At 38.3% G+C, this 23,259-nt stretch overlaps 1 protein-coding gene across 1 annotated transcript; it reads left to right on the top strand.

Moving 5' to 3' along the window:
• Nucleotides 1-543: 543 nt before the first annotated feature.
• On the top strand, nucleotides 544-23,259 carry vapb (VAMP (vesicle-associated membrane protein)-associated protein B and C). The gene is made up of 6 exons (XM_085457574.1): nucleotides 544-797; nucleotides 9,085-9,237; nucleotides 15,239-15,342; nucleotides 17,916-17,996; nucleotides 18,996-19,172; nucleotides 20,721-23,259. The coding sequence occupies exons 1-6, from the start codon at nucleotides 740-742 to the stop codon at nucleotides 20,874-20,876; spliced, it is 729 nt and encodes a 242-aa protein (XP_085313700.1). The 5' UTR covers nucleotides 544-739; the 3' UTR covers nucleotides 20,877-23,259.

Raw genomic sequence — 23,259 nt, 5'->3', positions numbered from 1 at the left:
GTCATGTGTTGAATAAACAAAGATTACATGTTAATATTTTGTTAGTACCCTTATTTCATTGTGTTACATTTTACCCCAGGATATGTTACAACTAACCCAGACTATGGGGTTAATTGTAACATTTCACTCTTTGTGTTTGAGACCATACCATGCAATGGGTAACTGTGCTGCAGAGAAAATAGCTGCACTATTTAATAGCAGAGACATGTAAATACTTTGCATTACATTTTGAATCCACTACCTTAAAAGAGCTCCAATTTACAGACAGAAATGTCAAAAATGTTACAACCATCCCCGGTCTCCCCTACTCGTTCTAGATGTTAGCACTCACTCCACCACAGCGGGTGACAGCAGGTAAACTTAGAAGCGTAACTCTTTAGGCTGAAATTAAAACCTGCATGCTTAAGCCACGTCCTTTCGCTGGATTCAGGTTTCATGAAAAACGCAGGTGGTGTCCCCACCAGCCCTGGGTGCACCCCGGCATCACCCACCCGCCACCTCCTCCCTCTTCACCGCCGGGCGGCTATGCAGAGGCAGTGACGTCAGCAGGCTGTCTCTCACTCCCTTCCTGCTGCATCACAACAGGCGTTAGTAGCTCGAGTAGCAGTAGTTGACCGGGGGGACGGGATATCCACCGCTGATTCATTGATAAATAAACTCTATTGACGCTGCAACACTCGACAACATCCTAACACGGGAACTGGTTGCAGTGCGATAATCCCGCTCCAGCTGTTGGGACATGGCCAGGCCGGAACAGGTTCTGCTCTTGGAGCCTCAGCACGAACTGAAATTCCGAGGTAAGAGGGGAGGGCCCGGTTGTGGCAGGGAGGAGGAGTGGGGGGACCTGCCTCTGTCAGCGCTGTTTGGAAGGAGAGGGGGGCACTATTAGGGAACCCATACCGAGCGGGGCTGCAGTGCACATTTTCACAATATAGCCTTCATATGAAAAAGCGAAGGCTGCCCTGAAAGGACGGCAGGTCAGCTGACAGCTAGCTGCAAAGCTAGCTGGATTAGCTCTCAGCGGCTAGGTTAGCCAGGCCCTGTCACACATTTGACCAGCACCAAGTTCCTCTAAAGCGGGTTACAGCTACTAGACACGAAATGTTCACCCATTTAAAAATAGCAACTATAAAAAGATGACACAAGCATAACTGCTCTTTTAGTTCGCCACCTTTCATTGTCCATAAGCTGCAACATCCTTAGCATGTCTGGCTGGCTAACATTAGCTCCTCCTCTGATTGGCTGTCTCGCTCTGCTGGCCAGCCAGCTGTCATTTAATAACTTGACAGCTCACAGGACGGAAAAACTGGGCAACCTGTGCAACTTAATATGATTTCAACTGTGGGTCGTTAAAATTTCCTCAGTCCTTATCGTTTGGACTTTTGAATCAATAATAGATGTCTTGGTGAGACTCGGCATTTGGCTGCAAAATGTCACATTTAGGCCCAGATAATGTTACATAAACACATATGGTACATTTGTACCTGCTTTGGAACAGATTCTGGAGTTCCTGCCATAGTTTGAAACATTAAACGTTTTACTTAAAACTAAGACGCTGATAAATGTAATATTTATACTTGTTTTAATGATACCCTGGTCTCCCAAATGCCTGAATGGTCAGTGTTATTTCGTTTATGAGGCTTAAAGAACAACAAATTACACTTAGTTGTCTTAGCAAAACCAAAAAATAAATTAAATGCCAACCTTTATAATATTTATCACTGAGCTTCAGTGTAGTTAAATGACCTGCAGCCCTCAGCAATTTACACTGTAGCCACTGTTTAAATCCACTCAAAACTATCAGTGCTTGAGCCAGCAATTTGTTGAAGATAGTAATGCCTCCACTGCACACTTGTTAATTGCTTAAGCATTAATATACACTGAAAATGATGAGTAGAGCATAACCAGAATATGTCCCAATACTGTTTTGTTCTTACGTCTCTCATAAGATGCCACCCTTTTCACTGTGTTAGCTATGATAAGCTCCAACCTTCCCACAATCCTAATCAGATAAACTGTTTAGAATGTAGGGTGAGAAAATAGACACCAAAGTGCATTAGTTGTTTACATGTTCGCCCAATAAGTGAAAGATCCCTGGGGGTTGAGTCAGCAAGGGCATTTGGTGTAAAAACTGCCAAATCAAATACGCAGAGCTACTCTCTGTAACGACCCTTTGTGAGTAAGAGAGCAGCCGAATGTTGCTTTTTCGTCTTCCTCTTCTTCAGTTTATTATCATGCTTCTATCACAGCCATATAACAAGAGCCAAATAGAGAAATTGTATTTAAATATTGATTTGTTGTCACTTTTACCACTTTAGTCCAATCTGCTCAAGAAATTTTATGGAAAGACCCAAAATTAAGAATGTGTTAGTCCACCTCTCATTAGGTCTTTAAATTCCCCGGCCTGCTATTTGGCTCTCCAGTTCCTAGCTTCAGCTCCATTTCATCTTAATGACGACGTGATTCAAAAAATATTTTTAAAAAGGGTACACAAATTCATAGCGTAAGTAAGAAAAACTGATTCAGAAGTATTTAGATTTTTGACTCAACAAGGTTGGAAAGCTTCTTTGTAGTGATTTAGGGTAATATTTAACTACAAGTTCATAGTTTTAAAACATCGTACCAAGAGGTTTGGCTATTCTTTAAAACCTCAGTCAGATCCATACCTCGGTTCTGCTTTATTGGAGATGAATAATAAAGAATAGAGAAACATATTTTTACCATAGAGCGTATCACCTGGTTGTGATTGGAACATGAACAAAAAGTGAAAAACACCATCATTATCCTGCTTTAACCATTCATATGGTTGTCGTGCAGTACAGTTCAGTGATCTGTAGCACGGTGACTCCTAATTGCAGCTTCATTAATGGCTAAATCCAGATCATTGTCTTTGCTCATCCCATGGGAGTACTGAACTAATACCATGATAGTTCACATAGTGGCAAGATATGCCTAGCACCACACAGCTGAAGCTCTTCTGAACCTCTACTCCTAATGTTTCCCATTTCAGCTGTTGATTGCCTTTTGGGGGGAAGATGTGGGTCATATTTGCTGTAAGAAAATTCTCTCATAGATTTCCTTTGAGGATTTTTTTGAGTTCTATGTCTCATCCTTATATAACCTCCATGTTTCAGCTACAGGTTCGTTTGGTTTACTTGTGACTATTTACACAACTGTGATTCTGTGTCTATATAAGTGACCCAAAATAGACTATGTGCATCAAAGTAAAGCATTATGTCACCCAGTGTAACAATGTGTCTTATTAACAGATTAAACTAGAAACTCACTATCAATTGGAAAGACTGTTGCTATGGTTACCTATAGTTGAAGCATTGGGTGGATGTTTGGGGTGTTTGTTACATGACTTTAGTGGACACACATCGCTTTTGGTAAATTCCTTAGCTAGAAAACACAACCTGTAAGGAAATGTAAGAAAAAATATAAGAAAAATAAAATCTAAGTAAAACTGAACAAATAAAGAATCTCAGTAAATAGAAATCTAGTAGAATGAAGTAAAATAAGAGTCATAATAGGTATAAAAATAAATACAGGTATTGTGCCAAGATGTTTTGTTTTACTTCATATGTTTTATATGTTTCATATGTTGTTTGTTTAATTTAAGACAAAAAAAAATTAAATGAATGAGAGGTAAAACTTGAGGGGGTAGGGACAAATAAGTAAATACTTCAGCCTACTCCTTTTCAAACAAATAATGGAATGATATTTTGTAATGATTGTGAAGGCACATGTTTGAAATGTTTGAAATAAAAATGAACTGAACTGAACTGAACTGAAAATTGTTCCAGTACCTGTTCAGTAAGTGGTGTAGGTCCATGTGTAAACTAGTTTTTTACATAAATGTAAAAGTAAACTGAAGATTAGTGCAAACTTAGACCATGAACCATTTATATGTATCAAAAATATTTCCTTCATTCAAACTGTATGTAGCTAAATCAATTGCAGGGAAAATCAGTAGGTCGGCAGTTTGTATCCCGGTGCAATCAGTTTTTCCAGTATTTGGTTGAGGGGTTCCGTCATCTTTAATTCAACTCTGTCTTTCATCAGTCTTCACTTAACCTTAGAGATCAGTTCTCTTTGGAGGCCAAGCCATCTGTTGCCGGACTCCTCAGATGATATATCTTCATGGCTTTTTGTGATGATTGATAAGAATCTGAACCTGAAGCCTGAAAGAATCCCACATTACTGTATAAAAGTGTCTAATAACTGTTGATCTTAACCAGACAGAAGAAACTGTGTCTTATTGTAAATGAAAATACCACAAATCACATGCCTAGATGTAGGCATGCAGTGTGAAAGCTCAGGAAATACAGAGTGGGTTTGTTAGTAGCAATTTGTCTCTGGTTTTTACAATCTCTAGAGTAAATGCTCTTAAATTCTAGGCACTGGACTTTTTCATTTCTACCCATTTGAATTTTTTGTCAGGGGTAAGGGTAGCAAACCACCCCTTGGTTTTTATCTCCTACTTATAAAATCCAACATCGCATGATGACAGCTTCAGATATCAGCTTCTCATAATAGTTTTTTTTTTTTTAACGACCATTTGTGGCCTCTGTGAGTTGGACACTGTCCTGAGAAACCTTCAGGAAGTAGTAGATCAGGTGTACAGTAGTCAGTGGCGTGAGTCCCTTTCATTAAAAGCCTTTAGATCTTGAGCCAAGCTTGTGAAGCTCTGAATTTCCTCTCTGTTTTTGCTCAACAGGGAGTGGAAGTGTCAGTTGCTCTCAATGTTTGCTGAGCTGAAACTTTACCTTGAATCTGGTGTATGTGCTAATTCTGAAATAGCTCCGTGCTTTCATACAGGGAGTTAGTGTGCTTCTCTCAACTGCAAACTTTACCATTACCATAATGGCTACTGTAGGGGACTAATTTGTAGTTTCATCAGAAAGCTTTACTTGATAAAAAGGCTTTCACGATTGGTCAATGTGGTTCGTAGTTGTTGATCAAAATCACAAGACGGAAGACTGTTTTGGAACTTGGAAATTAGCTGGTCAGTAAATGCTGGTTTAAAAGTCTGCACTTTCAGATCGTTTATTGATATATTTTCATCCCTCTAACCATGATATGTATAATAGTAACTATATCTATGACAGCAAAGTGAGAGGAAGCATTGTCTGCAAATAAATGTGGATAGACATGGTCATTTATGGACATTCTTTGCTAATATGGTTTTCCATGATACTGTAACATTCCATTCCATTAATCTTGCTTTCCATAAGGCTGACTGTAAAGTGTGTGGTATTGGCAGCATATTTGCTAAGTTTGGGAAGTCATGCAGCCATTCATCATTGCCCCTCGCCTGACCATGAATTAGCACAGCTCTTACTCAAGCTACTAGGGAAAATACAGGCATTAGTAATGCTTCCAGTTAGGTTTTTGTCCCATCAATAAAAAAACCGGGAATAATTAATTGCATATAAACCTGTGACTCTCAAGCTATACAAGAAATGATATTTGGTCAGTCGGCAACATCAGAAAGGGCTCACAACCTGCAATATCTGCAATGAATATTCTTGTTATATCAAAGAGACTAGTGATTAAACAGTAAGGCTTTCTTCAGCCTCACTGAATAAATCATGTTACATTTATTCATTTCAAGACTCACTGTAGTCATGTGCTAGAGCTCTGGGATCCACCCATATTTCTGTCACCAACATCAAAGTCAAAAGAAAACCTTAACACTGAAGTAGATCTTGATTTACTCTTCACGTTGGGATGAATTACAGTTTTAGATGCTGCTTACTCTCGTGGTGACTATAAAATGAGAAGGCAATAACTACTTATATTTCCTGCTCCTGGACTCCTAAATCAGTGCACGCATGGTATATTTTATACAGTGATTCAAATAATTCTGTTTCAGCAAACATTGATTATTGTTTCAAGGCAATAACTGAGTCACTCGAGACATTCTTTGCTTAAACCAGGACAGCGGATTGGAAATTTCTCACTAAATGACAATATGCATAAATGAACTTGATGTTTAAATGTGTGTATGTTTGAAAAATAATTATTACAATAATCCTTGCAAACACTAAATCACTGCTGATTGGTTAGAATAAAATATAGTGTAGTGTTCAATCCAATATTTAGCTTCTTTTTTTTTTTAAATCGCATCATATCTAACAGGACTGAGTAGTATTTAAACTGAATAATTAGTCCGAGGATAATTTGTTCTTAAATGTTTTGTGTGTTGGAACAATTTTCTCTAGTAACTGATCACTGGTACACATCTGCTCTGAACATGCTGTGACACAAATCTACAATAACTATGTTACTTTAAATTCATACAGCTTACTGGACTGAGAATATGCTTTGAGATATTGTTCAAGCTCTGCACGTTAACAACATAACACCCCCCACACCCCTGAATAAAAAAGAAATATTGCCTGACTTAACAAACTCACTATTTCACTGTTTTAGCAGAAGAAAACAATAACAGCAATATTCGATAAGCTGGGGAAGGGTGCACAAAGTTGTCTTACAGACTGTTCTTAGGTAGCTGTTATCTACGGAAGCGTAGAGCTGCCACCCAGGCAAAATTATCACGTTCGTACAATTTGTACGAACGTGATAATTACGTATATTGTAATAACGTGATATTATGTTGTTCAAACAGGAAAGTATATTGTACAAACAGGAAAAGTATCTTGTTAGAACAATAAACTTTTCACGTTATAACGTGATACACTTGTATTTTTCTTTTGCCTGGGTGGCAGCTCTACGCTTCCGTAGTTATCTAACCTATTTAGCATGTACTTGTTTAGGAGCAACAGTCTTCAGAAAATTCACATAAAAGTCTGTTAGGTTCTCAAAACCCTCTTAAAGTATTTTAGGGATTTCCTTGGGGGGGATCCCCTCGTTGAGTCATAAATGAGATTTGGGGCATTTAACTTGTACGGAAGTCAAATTACTGAGCTCTTTTTTTTAATTGTATATTATGCATTTCCACTTTCACTTGTCTAATTTCAGTTTTCTTGCACCATGTAAATACATTACTGGGGCTAATTGATTGATTGCTTACAGCTATATAAACTTGCTTGTTATTCCCCTGCTTTTCCACCCCTTCATTTCATATTACTCTGTCAATTTTGGACATCATTTATTGTCCAGAATTACCTTCACTTGTGTAATTTCATTTAAAAAAATGCTGGAAGCTTTACAAAGCAGTTAAGATGATCCTGGAGGATCATCAAGGACTCCAGTCACCCCAGCCATAAACTGTTCAGACTGCTTCCATCAGGAAGGAGGTTCTGCAGCATCCGGTCCCGTACCAGCAGACTGAGAGACAGCTTCTTCCATCAGGCCATCAGACTGCTGAACACGTCATAGACACCTCAGCTTCACTACTGGAACTTCAACATTATGCACTCCACACTGTATATAAATGCCACTTGTTTTGCACATATTCAACTCTGTATATTTTATATATTTTATTATTATTATTATTATTATTATTATTATTATTATTATTATTATTATTATTTTTTACTATTTAATTTGTAAAAATGTGTATACACACACACACACACACGTAGGAAAATATTTAGTATACACATCCAGAAATGCATACACTATTATATATTGTACATATATTTATTAGTTTCAGGTTGGCCATTCTTGTATTTTGCTCGTTTGTGTTGTTGTGTTTGCACATCTCTGTTGCTTGTGGGGCTCGCACACAAGAATTTCACTCGCATGTGCTGTGCCAGTGTGCCTGCACATGTGATGTGACAATAAAAAGTGATTTGATTTGATTTGAAGATGGGGGAGAAACTGTAACAGAAAAACATCTCTGGAGTTTTGGAAATACATGTGCAAGGAAGAAAAGAAAAGAAATTAATAATGACTTCATTTTACTTGAATAGCCTTGAATTTAATGTTGTTAAGCAGAAAAGGGAAAGTGTGTAGCTCTGCAATCCAAGGGAATATTTTAAAAACTTCTTCCATGCTTCTATTATAACGGTTATAGAGTAGCCCATTTCAGACTTGTTCACACTCTGTGTAGTCACTTTAGTTTAGCCTGATGAATTGAATGGGCAGTTATTTACACATCTGTGCAATCTAATGTCACACAGATTTTGTATAGCTTTGTTAGGCTAACGATCCGATCTCTCCCTGTGCATACCTCTGTTGGTGATGCCTGGAAACTTCAGAGCTACAGTCCATGAGGAAAAGCAGCATTATTTTCTAATAGGTTGATGGCAGCCAACAAGGCAAATATTGTGCAGTGTCGATCAATGGAGGTTTCTCCATTATTGATAAATGTGCAGAGCTTAATGCGGCCACAGAGATGTGGCCTGCATCTCCAATGCTGGCTGTAATTAGTTAAATCCAAACTGCATTAGCTGCTCTGTTTTAGATAATGCAGTAGTAGAAGATTTATATTTATGTATGATTTATTTTGTATGTACAGCGTACCTTTCAGTTTTCTATTAATTGAATAATTGTTTTTCTTAACCATGAGGGCAGTGTAGATAAGCTCCATTAGTTTAATTGGCATGAAAACTATTTTTATTCCGATTATGTCAGGTCAAATGAAAAAGCCTTTACATTTCATGCAGCCGATTTGTTACATCACATTAGACTTTGATAGACCACATTCGAATGTCTCACACATACTCACAGCCCTTTTCCTCTATTATTTACTTTGTTTGAAAAGGGTGCAGTCAGCTTGTTCTTGTTTGTATGTACAGTGTAAATGTGCTTCTTGGCAAAATCTTTGGTAAATATTTATCAAAGAATAAATTGGTTTGTAAATTCATAGTACAAGGTAGTGCAACTTCTCAGTCAAGTGAAACTCCCACACTTGCTTCTGCGTCGATGTGCCAGTTTAAGAAAATTACATTTAAATGATTGTTTCTCAGAAACAGTCACATTATAGTGTCTGTTATCATGTTTTTTCCTCACACTGTTGCTTCTTCTGTGCAGTTGATGTATCTTTATTACTTGGCTCATTTGATTTCATTAACAAGTTGCTTTCTCATTGTCCTTATTTATCCAAAGACAGACTTGTCAGTCTTGTCAACACCAGTTTTTAAGTGTCCACTGTGTTTACTTTCCGCACAGGTCCATTCTCAGACGTGGTCACCACAAATCTCAAGCTCTCCAACCCTACAGACAGGAATGTGTGCTTTAAGGTGAAGACGACAGCGCCGCGTCGGTACTGTGTGCGGCCAAACAGCGGAATCATCGATGCAGGCACCTCAATCAATGTCTCAGGTAAGGATTCAGGGAAGTAGGACTGAGTCAAGTTTATTCACTCGCTGCTTAAAATGGGGTTAGGGTTAGCCTGTGATAAAATGACATGTTAGATCATCTGTCTCAAGTCTTTTAATGGATTGAACAATCATTGCTGCTTATGTGTGAACTATACTGCTGGTCTGTATACATCTGGGAATAATTGGGATCATTATTCTTTCAACAGAGCACCTAGTAAGTTGGGATGGATGATTCTTATACTTCTTAAGAAGGATAGACTTTATACACGGTAACTTACAGAACTCATTGGTTGTCAAGTCAGTATGAAGACAGTGTTATCCATATAATATATAAAGAGATTTGTTCTTGTTACATGAACTTAAAACTGCAACTGCGTGGTATTCCTCCCTCCTCCTTCCATTTTGAAGAAAGCAGGTACTGGCTAATGTTTCCATGTGTTCACCGTCTGTCATTTACAGTCCCAGACTCATTTTACAGTGCACCCTATCTGGTGTCAACAACTGCAGACTGTGTCAGTGGTGCCTGCAGTCAGCAGTGACAAACCAACTGAGTCCGCTCTGTCTGTTTCCTTCATTTTCCAGCCTTGTTAGACTGAGAAGGGTCACAGGTTAGAGCCTGAAAATGAGTTTGCTTCTCTGAGAACGTATTCATAGTGGCAGCTGTATAGGCATAGTCTGTGGTTACTTTAAGTCCTATGTCTTTAGGGAGTACTCAGGCTGTATTGAAGCAGGGTGTTTAACAGGATAGAACTGAGGCCTGGGCTGTATTGCAGGACATGTGGCTTTAAAAAAAGAAAAAGAAAAGTTGAACACATGCGTTATTTCAATGAAAAGTGGAGGATTATTTAAGATCTTACATACATATTGTAAAGTGAAAATTTTTTTCATCACTTTACATTTTGGATTAATTTTTTTTCTTTTTTTCATTAGTATGTGGTTGTGTAGAGTACTAAATGATAGCTCTGTGGCTCTCCTGTTGGTTTGACATCTTTTATCACTGCAAGTGCCCATTAGCACAGTGCTGGTTTTGGCCAGTGCACTTTAATCTCCATTTCATTTTGGCACACAGAACACCACTTAATACATATGTTCTTTATTTATAGTTTAAAAAAAAAAAGACTTAACTAAATATTGCTCAGTAAACAATGCATGCTAATTAAGACTAATTTACATGCCTTGTTGTGACTTAATACTAAAGGCAAAAAATGAACTACTATCAACAGATGTCATAGGTGCTTAATCCAATGTACAATCCATCTACAGTACATTTAGAAGCATTTCCTTTCTGAAAATAAGAACACAAACATCCTGCAAATTTTAACATTTCCATATATGCTATTTACAAGGTTAGTAGTTTGATTTATCTATTTGAAAGAAGAGACTATTTTTTTTACTTTTTAACCTCCTGATTTATTTTCTAAGACTTTCGTTTTAACTGATTTTTTTTTTTTTTACACATTACTGTGAATTTAAGTATACGTTAGTAGTGTTGGTTCACCCTAAAACACTGATTTCATTTCTTTAAATGAAACTCAGCATTGACTGAGACAGCCGTAATATTACAGAATAGTTTGAAATATAACTTCTGGAGTTTTGCGAGCAGTTGTTAGCTGAATGTTGACATTTTCAAAGGGGTATGAATAAGCATAAGCCACAGTTCACAGTTTTCAGTAATTCTGAGGTGGTGGTATTACAGCCATGCACCAGCACAGGCACCAATGAGCAATATGGCTGTTGAACTCAAGAAATTCAAAAAATGAAAAACAATTAAACCTCAACTTTCAGATTTTATGCTTTGTAAACCTCGAGATTAGAACCGTCGAGTTTTGTGTAATAAAAAAATATAAAGAAGAGTTTTGTTTATTTTAAAGAAAGCTTCATGTCAGTGTGTTTCATTCCTGGTCTTAAAAGCTCTCTGAAACACTGGACTGTTTAAGAAGTCGAAATAAACACTGCAAGTTGCTATACCAACATTACTAATAAGAATAAACTTTTCTGTATACTGAATGCATGAAAGGTGTCTCCCAAAATAACTTGCCAGTATCTGCACTGGCAATATGACCAAAATCTCATATCCCGATATAAGAATTCTATCGTCCGATAACGATATAAATCACACAAATGTATCATTTTCTGTAAATTCTGTGAATCTCGGGCAGCTCGACTTGCGGGAAGTGTTTCCAGCTACACGTCATGTAGCTGGAGTAGAGTGTTTTAACCGATGTATGAAACGATACATTTTTAGACATAAGTAGTAAAGGCCGCCGTTTTCTTTGTGAGTATTTATTACACGGCGTGCTGCGGGGAAAAGCCTGTTCTAACGTTTGAGTCTAAGGTTTATTTTTTAGCACCTGGCGGCTCTTTTTTACTTCTCATCCGTAAATGATCTGCTCTTTCACGTGATTCAGTTTATTTTTGAAAAGTCTCAACAGGATCTTGAGCTTTATTGTGAAAGGTTTATGTGGAACATAAACAAGCGGACACGCGATGCTGGTACCGTCGTTGTTGGTAACCACAACGCATAAAAACAGGCGCTTGTCCGTCCGTAGTGTGGTTATATAAAATATAAGAGAAAGAGAGAACTTTAAGAAATTAATATAGCCCCTACAGTGACCATCAAAACGATGAAAAAATATTGCCGTAAAGAGTTTATTTTGCGACACCACGAAACAAACGATAGCGTAAAATGAAACTATAGATGTTTTTTATATCGTCATCCGATATATCGTTATATCGAACAGCCCTAATCTGCACTGAGGGACGAACTCAAACATTTCGTTCGTGTCACACTCCTATAGCCTCTGTTTAAGAGGATTGCAAGTCATCTGTAACTTGTTTCAGTCCAGTTTGTCTCGTATTTCCAGGATGTGCACAATAGTTGCACAGACATCCTTGTGTACCACTGCATACCTACAAACCCATGATTTGCCATTTGTTGGCTTAGCAGTGGACTCGCAGTGCTTTTTGAAGCTCAGCTTTGCTGTAACTGTATATGTTGAATGTAGCTACAACCACAGGAATGTTTCTGGTCTTGATTGGTGTTATGTAGCAGTATCCAGTGGAAAAATATCTGGCATAAATGTTTAAAAAATCCTCGAGTCCACAAATATTGAGCTTGTTGTGGGAATATGTCAGAAGTTCTCCTGACATACTGGGGACAGAAAAGCAAAATACCTTCCCACAGTAAAACAAATAACAGTTTTGTTGTCGCTGCTGTCCGAATTGGTTTCATTAGATTGTCTTGTTCTCGTTTCCTCCATGCCTGTGTTATGACAGGACATGAAACTGAGTCTCCAGTCAAGTTCTCATTCATTCAGTAGTGACACATGGATTTGAGTGTTTATGGCTGTGATCTTTTCTAATATTCACATTAGCTTGTTACCTACCAAGAGTCTTGTAATTGAAGTTGGACTCTAAATAGAAGCTGATTCCATGAAATATGTGGTGGATTGAAGTGCTGCTAATGTTGGGATATTTCTCACTGTGATATACACATGGTGGTGTAGTCGGTTACTTTTTCCTTTTGAAATATATTAAATAAGACAGACCCAAGAGAGCACAATCAGGAGTAAGAGCCTGCTAACCTGAGAAGTCTGAATAAATATACATATTTATTTATATTTTATGTGAGTTTCATCTTATATGCTGGTAAATTTTCCCTCTTGGCTTCTTTCTTCACAACTCCCCCAACTTAGTTCTCTTCCTCACTCCCACGCTCCCACACCATATTGTCTCACTAGGTTTGGTGATCTTTGACAAGGTCTTTGTGTTGACTAATACTGAACAAAGTGGCCAGGGAGTGCCCTGTGACGTGTCAGGCTTCTCTTAATGAGATTGTAAAAGGATGCTGTTATAGGTAGAGGGCGTAGTAATGAGCTTTTATGATCATATATCTTGTTTCATATCATATTGTTTTAATAATGTTGTTGGATTCACCTCATTTATCGTCATAATTTTTTGATCATTGCTGTGCTTAAACTTGGATATAATCCTCTATTTTTCTGGCCCACCTTCTGTTACTTAATCTTTGTTTTATTGCCAGACAGCTCTTTTTGTTTCTGTTTTCTTTTTTTAAACTGTTGTATGCTGCAGATAATCCACTTTTTAAGGGGCCAGAGAAGTCTAGTATATTACACACTTACCGAAACTTACTGGCTTTTCTGCTTTTTTTTTTTTTGAATAGCATATTTGTAGACTAAGACCAACAAATACATTTTACAGCAGATGAATGAGTAAATCCCACTATAGTTGATCTCCAGGGCCTGCTTTACAGGAGCCAGTAGTTGCTTGTAACTCTGGTGTGAGCTGGTTTTCTCAGAGGACACAATTAATTAGTGACAGGAGAAATTTCTTTTAACCACCTCTTTTAACTTTCACCTCTCTAATGGTTACATTCATCATCAACAAACAGGCTGGCAATTACCCTTCTGTTTGACCGTGTTGATTACAATTAGCCTCTTTGAGTTTTATAAATTATTGCCCAGTGTGAAGAATACTAAATCATGCCATTAGCAGAAGTAGCTCTTGGTGTAAAGGTGTAATCAAAGGGGGTAGATCAAAGATGATTTAAATCACTTTTTCTCCTACTGAGGCTGTGCTTTTTTCCATCTCAAGCTTTGACTCAGGATCATTTAATGTTATTCAGCGTTGCTTAAAGAACTTGCAAGCTTTCCTGACTCTATTTTCTTGTATTGTCCCCTTGGACCCAAGGTAGATGGCTGTGCAAATTGAGTCTGACTGAAACAGGACGTTCTCAATCTGTTCATGCCGTCTGTTTCTGATTTGCAATATTGAGCTACACTGATTGCTGTAATGGTGCACTACATCACTGAGGTTTTTCACTCTAGGGAGACTGGGGATGTGCCACATCTGAACACTGCCCTGATAGCTAGGCTGTTTGTTCCTAGGAAAAACCAAAGAATCATGCTGGCATTGTACTGATTTAAAAACATCTTTCAATTATATTGTGATTTAAAACCTGTAGTCAAAGGAGTAAAACATTTTCCATCAATAGCCATCTTCATCCTCTCTGCAATTCAGTCCCCTATACTAACATAAGAAAGGGATTGCTGTATATCATTGTTACAGCTCCTCTCAGTGACTGGAATAACGTCAAATGAGCCACGAGTGGCTGTGAGGACTGATGTGGTGATGGGCTAAAGGAGTATTCCAGCTCCACACCTGCTTTCTGTTAGACTGATATGTAATGTTAAAGAAGAAAAAGACAGAGTTGGATGCTGTTAGAAAAATTACCCCTGAGGATTTTTGTAGATCTGTCAGTGTTTCGCCGTCATGGTAACATGAAGAAATCCTCTTTAGCCCCCCCCCCCCCCTCTTTTTTTTTTTCTTCATCATGGGCAAACTCAGACACCCTTTGCTCAGCCTGACAAATACACGAGATGCACAAGTATATAAAAACTCAACGTTTTCTCTCTAAGCTGGGGACTGAACATTAGTTTAGACAGAAAAAGTAACAAAGTTGGGAACCAAAATTTTATTTATTTATTTTATTGCCATGTTTCACTCACAAATCATAATCTCTTCCTACCTGTCTGCGGAAGTTCCTGCACGTGATTCAAACAAGAGATGTGTTTTCCCAGCTCCCTTGGGGATGGGAAGTGGCAGTGAGGTTTGAAAAATGGGGAAATAAAACTGAGGTCTTCGCGACAAAATGAAACGATAGTATTCTTTTTGGGGATTTCCTGGGGTCTGGGCTGGAGCTTTGGTAACTTATCCAAATTTTTCCTTCTATAAATAATAATTCTTTCTTTACTGTTGTAAAATTTTTCCTTTCTTTGCTTTCACATGCGTGTTAATTGCAAGCACCTTTTCAAACAGCATTTTCTTCTTTTTCCTTTTTATTTATTTAGTTTATTGATACTAGAGAGTCTTATAATTACAAGACAGTACAATTTTAAAGAAAATATTCAGAAACAATTTTTGGAAGCAGACTAAATGTTTTTACTTTCTGTGCTGACATTAACTTTCTGTTTGTATTTCAGTTATGCTGCAGCCTTTTGACTATGACCCCAATGAGAAGAGCAAACACAAGTTCATGGTTCAGTCAATGCTAGCACCTCCTGACATGACTGACATGGAGGGAGTGGTGAGTGTGTCTCATTGTTCATAGCTTTTAGCATGTGCTTATTTTTACGTGCATGCTTTAAAACAGAAATACTTTGTACATAGATGCATTACAGTTATGCATATATAGGCATGTGATAGGATTAACCTCTTCCAAATATACCTGTTAAAATAAATGAGTCCTAAATTCAACATATGACACATTACACCATATCATTATTTAACTAAAACTAAACCAACATGCAGAAGCAGTGTGTGAAAAACTAAGTACACACTTACTACTTTCATATGAATTTAGAGGGTAAGTAGCAGCCAGCTGTTTGCTAGTCAAATGCACTTGATTAACTGACTGTTATCGAGTGTGACCACATCTATAAAAGCAGGAGTTTTGGCAGTTTGCTGGTCAGCACAATGCTAGGGAGGAACAACCTGCACAAAACGTCATTTGGTGATAACCAAAGCATATCAGCACAAACACGTCATATCAACCTTCAGCCATAGTGGGGCAAGGGTTATAATTTGGACTTGTATTGTAACCACAGGACCTGTGTACTTTGCAGTCATTGAGTTAACTATGAACCTCTCTGTATACCAAAGTATTCCAGAGTCAAATGTGCATCCAACAGCTTGGACAATGATCCCAAGCACAGCAGTAAATCCATGAAATAATGGCTGGATCATTGCAAAACCTTGATTCTTTTCTTTTTCAGTCAAAGTCCAGATCTCAGACTGAGTGAAATGTTGTGGCAGAACCTTAAATGCCTGCAAACCTCAATGAACTGAAGCAATGTTGGAATAAAAAATGGACCAACATTCCTCTACAACTATCTGAGTGACTGATGGTGTCAATGAATGCTGAAGGTTATTGCTGCCAAATGTGGATCAACATCATGGGGTGTAATTAGTTTTTGACACACTGGTTCTACATTTTAGCTTGATTTGTGTTAAATAGTGACACAGTGTAATGTGACGCTTGTGCCTGTGTTGAGTTTGTATTCAAATAATTCTAAAACCTAGTAACATTTTAGTTTTTTATTATGTCCTAAAACCTTAGAAGGTGTACTTTTTTCACATAACTGTGCATACATTAAATTTTACTGTGAAGGAAGAGGCTGTTAATCTACGCCCTTCCCACACTTAATGCAAGCCTGTGCTGCAGTGCTGGCACGCAGCAACAAAACACATTTAGCACAGTTTAGTCATAACATCATGTGTGGTCTGAGAGACATCTTTGTGATGACTGGCCCACATTTAAACACCTACATACTTGTGTAGCTATCTCATTAATATGACAACAGGCATCTTGCGAATTTGTTTTAATGTAGTGACACACATGAAAATGCATAGAATCAACAAGAGGGACGGTTACAATAGACATGCTGTATTAAATCAGAGCTTGAATTCTGGTGGGGTTTTGTGGGTTTTTGTGCAAGGTTGTGACTGTAACACAAGTTAGATGTGAAAGCAGATTTTTAAGGTGGGGGTTGTAAGAAGAGCACAAGTCCTGTTGGTGACATGCTTCTGTCAGTTGTTTGTTTGAAACAATATGTGGAATCAGTGAACAATGGACAGACTACTCTCATAATGGTCCAGTTGTTGGTGAAAATATGTAAGATGACCCTAAGCATACTTGATATTTAAAACCAGGCTGAGTCAGTATTGGATAAAGCAGTACTCAGAGATGCTTTGCCATACCTGGAAATTCCACACACTTTATCTAATCCCAAGAGAAGTGTAACTCCATTTGGTATGATATTTAAACGTGGGGAACCTGGGATTATATGCTTGCTTGGAAATATTTTGAAGTCTGAGAATCTTTAAAGCACTAACATATTCTAAAAGATAACTCAAACAATGCAAAGACTTGGAAAACAAAACATGCATATGTGGTTATTGCCTAAAATGGACCATCAAGTTTCTCAAATTCTACCAAAACCTAGTTTAGCAAGGGCACATTGGCAAAGCTCAAAGTGTGTTACTGTAACACACATGACAGCACTCTCTTCTGTCTAAATTAAATTATTATTCAATTTACTCTGAATAGTAATTGCATAATTATTCAGGCTAAATTCCTGGTTTTAATAAAACATGGAAAGAAAGCTGTGCCGACAGAATACATAAAATGACTAAAGAGAAATGACTTCATCTGAGTGCTCTTAAAGATTGAAGAGCCAAATTAATTCACAAGGACATTTTGTGTTAATATCCACTTATTTGTGTATTTCTTTCTTTCTTTTTTGCAACTCTGTCTTGAACCAAAGAGAGATTTAAACAAATTATTAATAAAGAATCAAGAATTATTTATTTGGCTGTTTAGCTACAATAAAAATGTCTTTATGGAGATGCAGAATTTAATTAAATTTTTTTTCCAAAAAGAGTGGAAATACTGTATGCAATCTCACCTATTAAAACACACACGCACACAAAGCCTATACATCTTGTTTTCTTTTCATCTAGCAGCTAGCTGACTTTATTTTACTCTGTTGCTCTTTTTCTGTTTTTATTCACACCATTTTTAAAAAAATATATATACTTGTTTATTAGTGAGGGACATCAATGCATGTTGTCCATATCTTTTTCTTTCTACCTTTCTAGTGGAAGGAGGCTAAACCAGAGGAGCTGATGGACTCCAAGCTGAGGTGTGTTTTTGAGATGCCGACGGAGAACGAAAAAACGGTATGCACACAGACCTATCCCCTTTTCTTACCATGCATGTGCGTTTGTCTCCTGCAGATGTGATATCAGAAACAGTTATGTTTTTATCATGTTTTTTATTATTCTCTAAGTGACTGTAATTAGCCCAAGAAAGAGTCCAGTGTTTAATTTCAGTTGTGAGTATGTCAATCACTATCTGAAGTCACTAGCCAGCTTTTTTTTCCTACTGTGCAGCCTCTTTTTGTTTTGGGGTTTTTGTTAATGTGTCGCAATGGAAAGCGGCATTATATATTAGGTGGTGTTTATTGTTGTTTTCCAGTTCCCCATCTTGCTATTGCTCTGCTGTATCTGCCTTCTTTATCCTGTATCTATCAGTCTTCATCTCTTTTCTTCTTTTTGCTCTCTTTTACCACCCCGGGTTTGTTCTTTTTATCGAGCCGCTTATGTTTGAACATTTTTGTAGCATTTCCCTCCTCATCATCTTCTCCATCTTGTCCCACTTTCCTCTACATCTCTCTTCCTGCCTCAGCTGCACTCATAGCCATCAACAGCCCTTCAGAGACTCTCACATGTGGTTTATTGTTGTTGTTGTGATTCCTCTCAGACCTCATATTCCGCTCAGCTGCAGAGACATTATTTCGTCATAATATGAGTTGAGAGAAAAGGGACCTGTGGTAGTTGTTTTCAATTCATTATGAGCTGAGAAATACATACACATGTCTCCCAGTTGGCTCTGTACACCGCAGAGTCCGTTATGGAGAGATAATGCTGATAGAAACCAGCTTGATCCATTTACAAAAGGCACCCCTGTGTGAACTCTCAGACTGGAGAGGAGGTTTTGTGTGCATGCGTGTGTGTGTGTGCGTGTGTGTGTGTGTATATAGAGCAAGTCCCAAAATGTAAACACAAAGTTGTACCTGTGTGCCAGCAAAGACATCATACAGAATCACCATGGAGATATTTTAGCATCAACAGTCAACTTACTGCATTACAACTTTTCTCTCTGTAACCCACTTACAGCATGATATGGAGTCCAACAAGATGATGTCGTCCAGCTCGCTGAAGTCAGAGTCCTCGCTGCCTGTGAAGTCAATGAGCTCCACCCTTGATGATGGGGAAGTAAAGAAGATCATGGAGGAGTGCAAGAGGCTGCAGATGGAGGCTCAGAGGCTACGGGAAGAAAACAAACAGATCAAAGTGAGTAAAATGACTCAAGACTGTAGACACAGGTCTTTATACAGATATTACGGGCTGCAAAGGCTTTACTGAAGGGAATCAGTTGGTAGTAATTCCAGTTTGTCATTTCAAGCTCAACACTTTCCAGCGTGTTAGTGTTACAGTACAAAATGTTACATGTCTTTATATTTTGCTGTCAAAGAGCCAAACAATATTTATTATAGTGGTCTTGAGCGAGTTCTCCAGGCTTTTTGGTATTTCAAAGTTCTTGTTTGGACATTGGCTGCCTTTTCCAGTCCTTGTACCTCACCATTTTGATCCTAATCACACTGCACAAGTTTCAGTATTTCCAATTTTCCTAGCAAAATATGATTGGTGAATAATGGAGAGTGGCTCAAGACTTTTGCACGGCTCACAAAAATATAATTTTAGCGGTGGCTCAAGTGGGACATCCACTAATCACAGGGTTGGTTTAATCCCCCTGCTCCATATGTGCCACGTGCCCCCTAGATTTATGGACTGAATAATTTCCCACAGAGTTAACATATGTAAACGTGTAACTACAAATAGTTTTAGTCTTGTAAAACAAAGAGGGACAAACAGGTCCAGCTTCACATAAAGACTCTTGGGCATTGTCAACTTACAGATTATAATTATTTGTAGGTTTGGTATTAGAGCTTAATCGGGCCAATGAAAATATTTTGCTTTGAGGCTTGACTCAAAAGCAGAAAGTGATATTCTGCTGATTAAACAAAGAAAACCATCTCAGTCATCAAAATTAGCAGATGACATCACTGAACATCATGAATCACCTCTGTGTTGATTATTTTTTTGTACTGATTGATAGCTGATTGATGTTTACAATCAAGATAAGCTAATTAAGTAGAAGTGTTTAGTCACACAAAGCAGTGTCCTCCACCCAGGCCAGTAACTCACAATTAAGGTTTGCATGGAGTACAGCTGCTGATATCTTTAATCGGTAGCAGACCTCAAGGTTTAAAGCTTGTAAGCTCGCAATTTTGCAAATCAATGAGTATGCCATCAGTCACTAGCATCATTGGTTTCAAATTAGTTTTTGTAAAAGTTCGGTTCAAAATCACACGCACACACGCCTACGCTACAGACGTCCAAGAGTGAGTTGTCCTCCCTTCAAACACCACCGCCTCCTCCCCTTTAAGTTCTTGCCAGAGGCAGAACGACTGTTGGCTGCTCCTGCGGCTGAGATTAAACTAACAGAGAGCCCCCCCCACCCGCTGCTGGGAAATGAAGTGTGTTAAACCCTGGCGCCTTGTGCGTTCCTTTGGGGGTTTGGGTCAGATGAGCATTTAAGCAGATCCGATTTCTCTGAGCTAATAAATAAATACTCTTATCTTATTAACTGATTGACAAACCGACCATTTCTTAACCCATTGTTGTCCTTTCTTATTTCTCGTTTCCACATTCCTTTTTCTTTATTTCACTCACTCATCACTGCTTCCCTGTCATTCCCTTCTCACACACATCCTTTCATCATTTCATATTTATTCCTTTCACTCCCCTTTTTTCCCCTTTCCCGTGTCCCCAATTCAGGAGGATGATGGTCTGCGGATGAGGAAGAGTAACATCATGTCACCTCAGCACCCCTCAGTCGCGATGAAGAAAGAGGAAGGGATGAGCGCCCGTACGGTGGCCCTCATTGTGCTCTTCTTTGTGATGGGCATCATTGTGGGGAAGTTGGTCTTGTAGAGCACAGTGCAGTTCGGTCGGCCGCAGCATGGGGATGAAAACAAACACTGGATTTGGAATTTTGGATTATAAAACGCCATATGTGCTGGGTAGGGGGTGGTACTAGTTTTGATTCAGTCTCATTTATGTAAAATAATTCAAAAGGTAATGTATGAGGAAAAAAATGAAGAAAAAAACAACTTGTCATGTTATGAACAAACCTACTGTTACAGGTCTTGCCTCTACGTAATCATCACATTGTCATTCTGGCTCTCTTCCCAAAGTTTCACATAATAGAGTTGACTGGTTCTGTGGGTGGGAGAATGATGGAAACATGAATTAACACTTGTGATTCAGACCAGTGGATTTTCTAGCACTGGCGAAGTAGTGTTGGTGCGATTGAGTCAGTTTGCAGTCGTGCAAATGTCATTCTAGTGTATTGATGTTTCTTTTTCTAAGCGACGGAGGCCAGAGCCAATGTATATGAATACAAAATCACCCCACTGTACAGTATATCCAGGTGTTCCTTCCAGCGAAACCCCCTTTAAGGAAGGGATTTACCAGAGAGATGATCCACACAGTTGGGGGTTTTACACACACACACACACAGGGCTATCTCCTCCAATCAGAGGCTTTGTAAAATCAGCTCGTCTTTGATTGTATGACAACTTTGAGCAGTGTATGAAACACTATGCCGTAGGTGTTTTCTTTCCTCATGACCTTTTTTTCTTTTCACTCTACCGTATTTCCCTCACTTGTCACTCACTGCTCACTGCATCCTCCGACTGTCAGAGGGGGATGTGTTTGATTGCATGCGTTCACGCAGAGTGTTGCATCTGGACTTTTGAATCTAAATTAGCTGCTTTTTATAATGGTGATAATATAATGTCATTTGGCTGTAGGTTTGCACAACTACATTTCTGATTTTTTTCTTTTGTGTTTTGTTGCATTTTTATGATTTTATTTTGAGTAATTTTGTTTTGTCGTTAGGTTTGATGCATTTAAGAATATTGCAGCTACCTGAAATGAGGATTAGATCAGTTGTGTAAATCCAGATGAAAGTCTTGCCTTGTGACCTGTTGGGGTGCAAGTTATTCTCAGGCCAAGTTGGAGGTGTATTATGTACAGACGCACATACACAAAGCATGCGTGCACATAATGAGAAACCATAAAACTAAAAGACGGTGCATGAAGGAGGAGTGGTTTTATGTCACTGACAACAGAAAACCACGTTAAGGTCCTCTTGCAATGTCCAAACACATTAAGCTTTGTCCTTTCCAGCTCTTTTCATTCTCTCATATTGTCCTTTAACCATACATTTGTTTATTTGGGGCAAATGTATGTCAGAGATCAGCCGAGTGTTTTAAGCTGCCTAAACCTGCTTCCCCAGTTGATGAGTTTCTTTGCTTACTCACGCTCTGCAGGTCTCTGTTCAGTTTTTTTGGGGTGTTTGTTGAGCATTTTTCTGTCACTTAAAATGTTAAATCCTCACTGCATTTGAAGTTGTGTTCATTTTAATGCACTAAAGGTTACGAGTGTTTCTCCTTTGAACTTCCTGCCTCACATGATGCTTTCTTTGGTTGTTGTTTTTCCATGAAGTGAAAGGTGGGAAAGTATACAGTCAGCTACAGCCTTGAGGGGACCACATGATGACAATGTACTGTTTCCACAACCTTCAGAAATAATAATAATAATAATAATAAAAAAGAAACATAAAGCATTCTCAAATTGTTTCAGCTCCAAATTTGCATATAACACGGGAGAGCGTTTGTTATTCTGCTCTGCATTAAAAAAAAAAAAAACAGCTGGTCATATTTGTATCCCACTTTCAGTAAACTGTTGAACAGACGCAGGAGTCCACTCCCCTTTGCTGAAAGATATCTACGGTTAATTTAGCTGGCGGGTAAGCGTTTAAACAAACACGTGTATGTTTCGACTGTATCTCTATGAAGTCGGTGGGTTGAGGATGACTTGCTGCTTAAAGGGAGGGCAAAGCGAACCTAAAACTAGTCTCAACTTGGGTTCTCAGACCTGGGTCATACAGTGCTTGCAGAAAATTGTTCTTGTTTAGTGAATCCTGACTGGAGTATCAGAACCTTTTTACACAAGAAAAATACCCTAAAACATCAGAATAATCCATTTATGTGACTGAAAATGTAACTTTACCACTGCCCCGGTGCAGTAAACTCCATCAATTTGCTACTTCAAGGCGGATTATACAAACAAAAATGATTATGTGTGAACACTAATCAATCCAGGCCTGGTTGTAAAACACATGACACTGATCTGTCCTGGAGCCTGACCATCACCGTGATCAATGTAAGCAGTTAAGAAACTGTTTTGTATGTATATAAATAAATAAGTCTATCTGAGAAAAAGATTGATATTCCTAGTCAAGTAGTCT

The sequence above is a fragment of the Copadichromis virginalis genome, linkage group LG5 (assembly GCF_057382275.1).
Source record: "Copadichromis virginalis isolate Kocher_CV1m ecotype Utaka linkage group LG5, C_Virginalis_male_GT1.1, whole genome shotgun sequence".
NCBI lineage: Eukaryota > Metazoa > Chordata > Actinopteri > Cichliformes > Cichlidae > Copadichromis > Copadichromis virginalis.
This window is presented reverse-complemented; position numbering and strand designations above follow the sequence as displayed.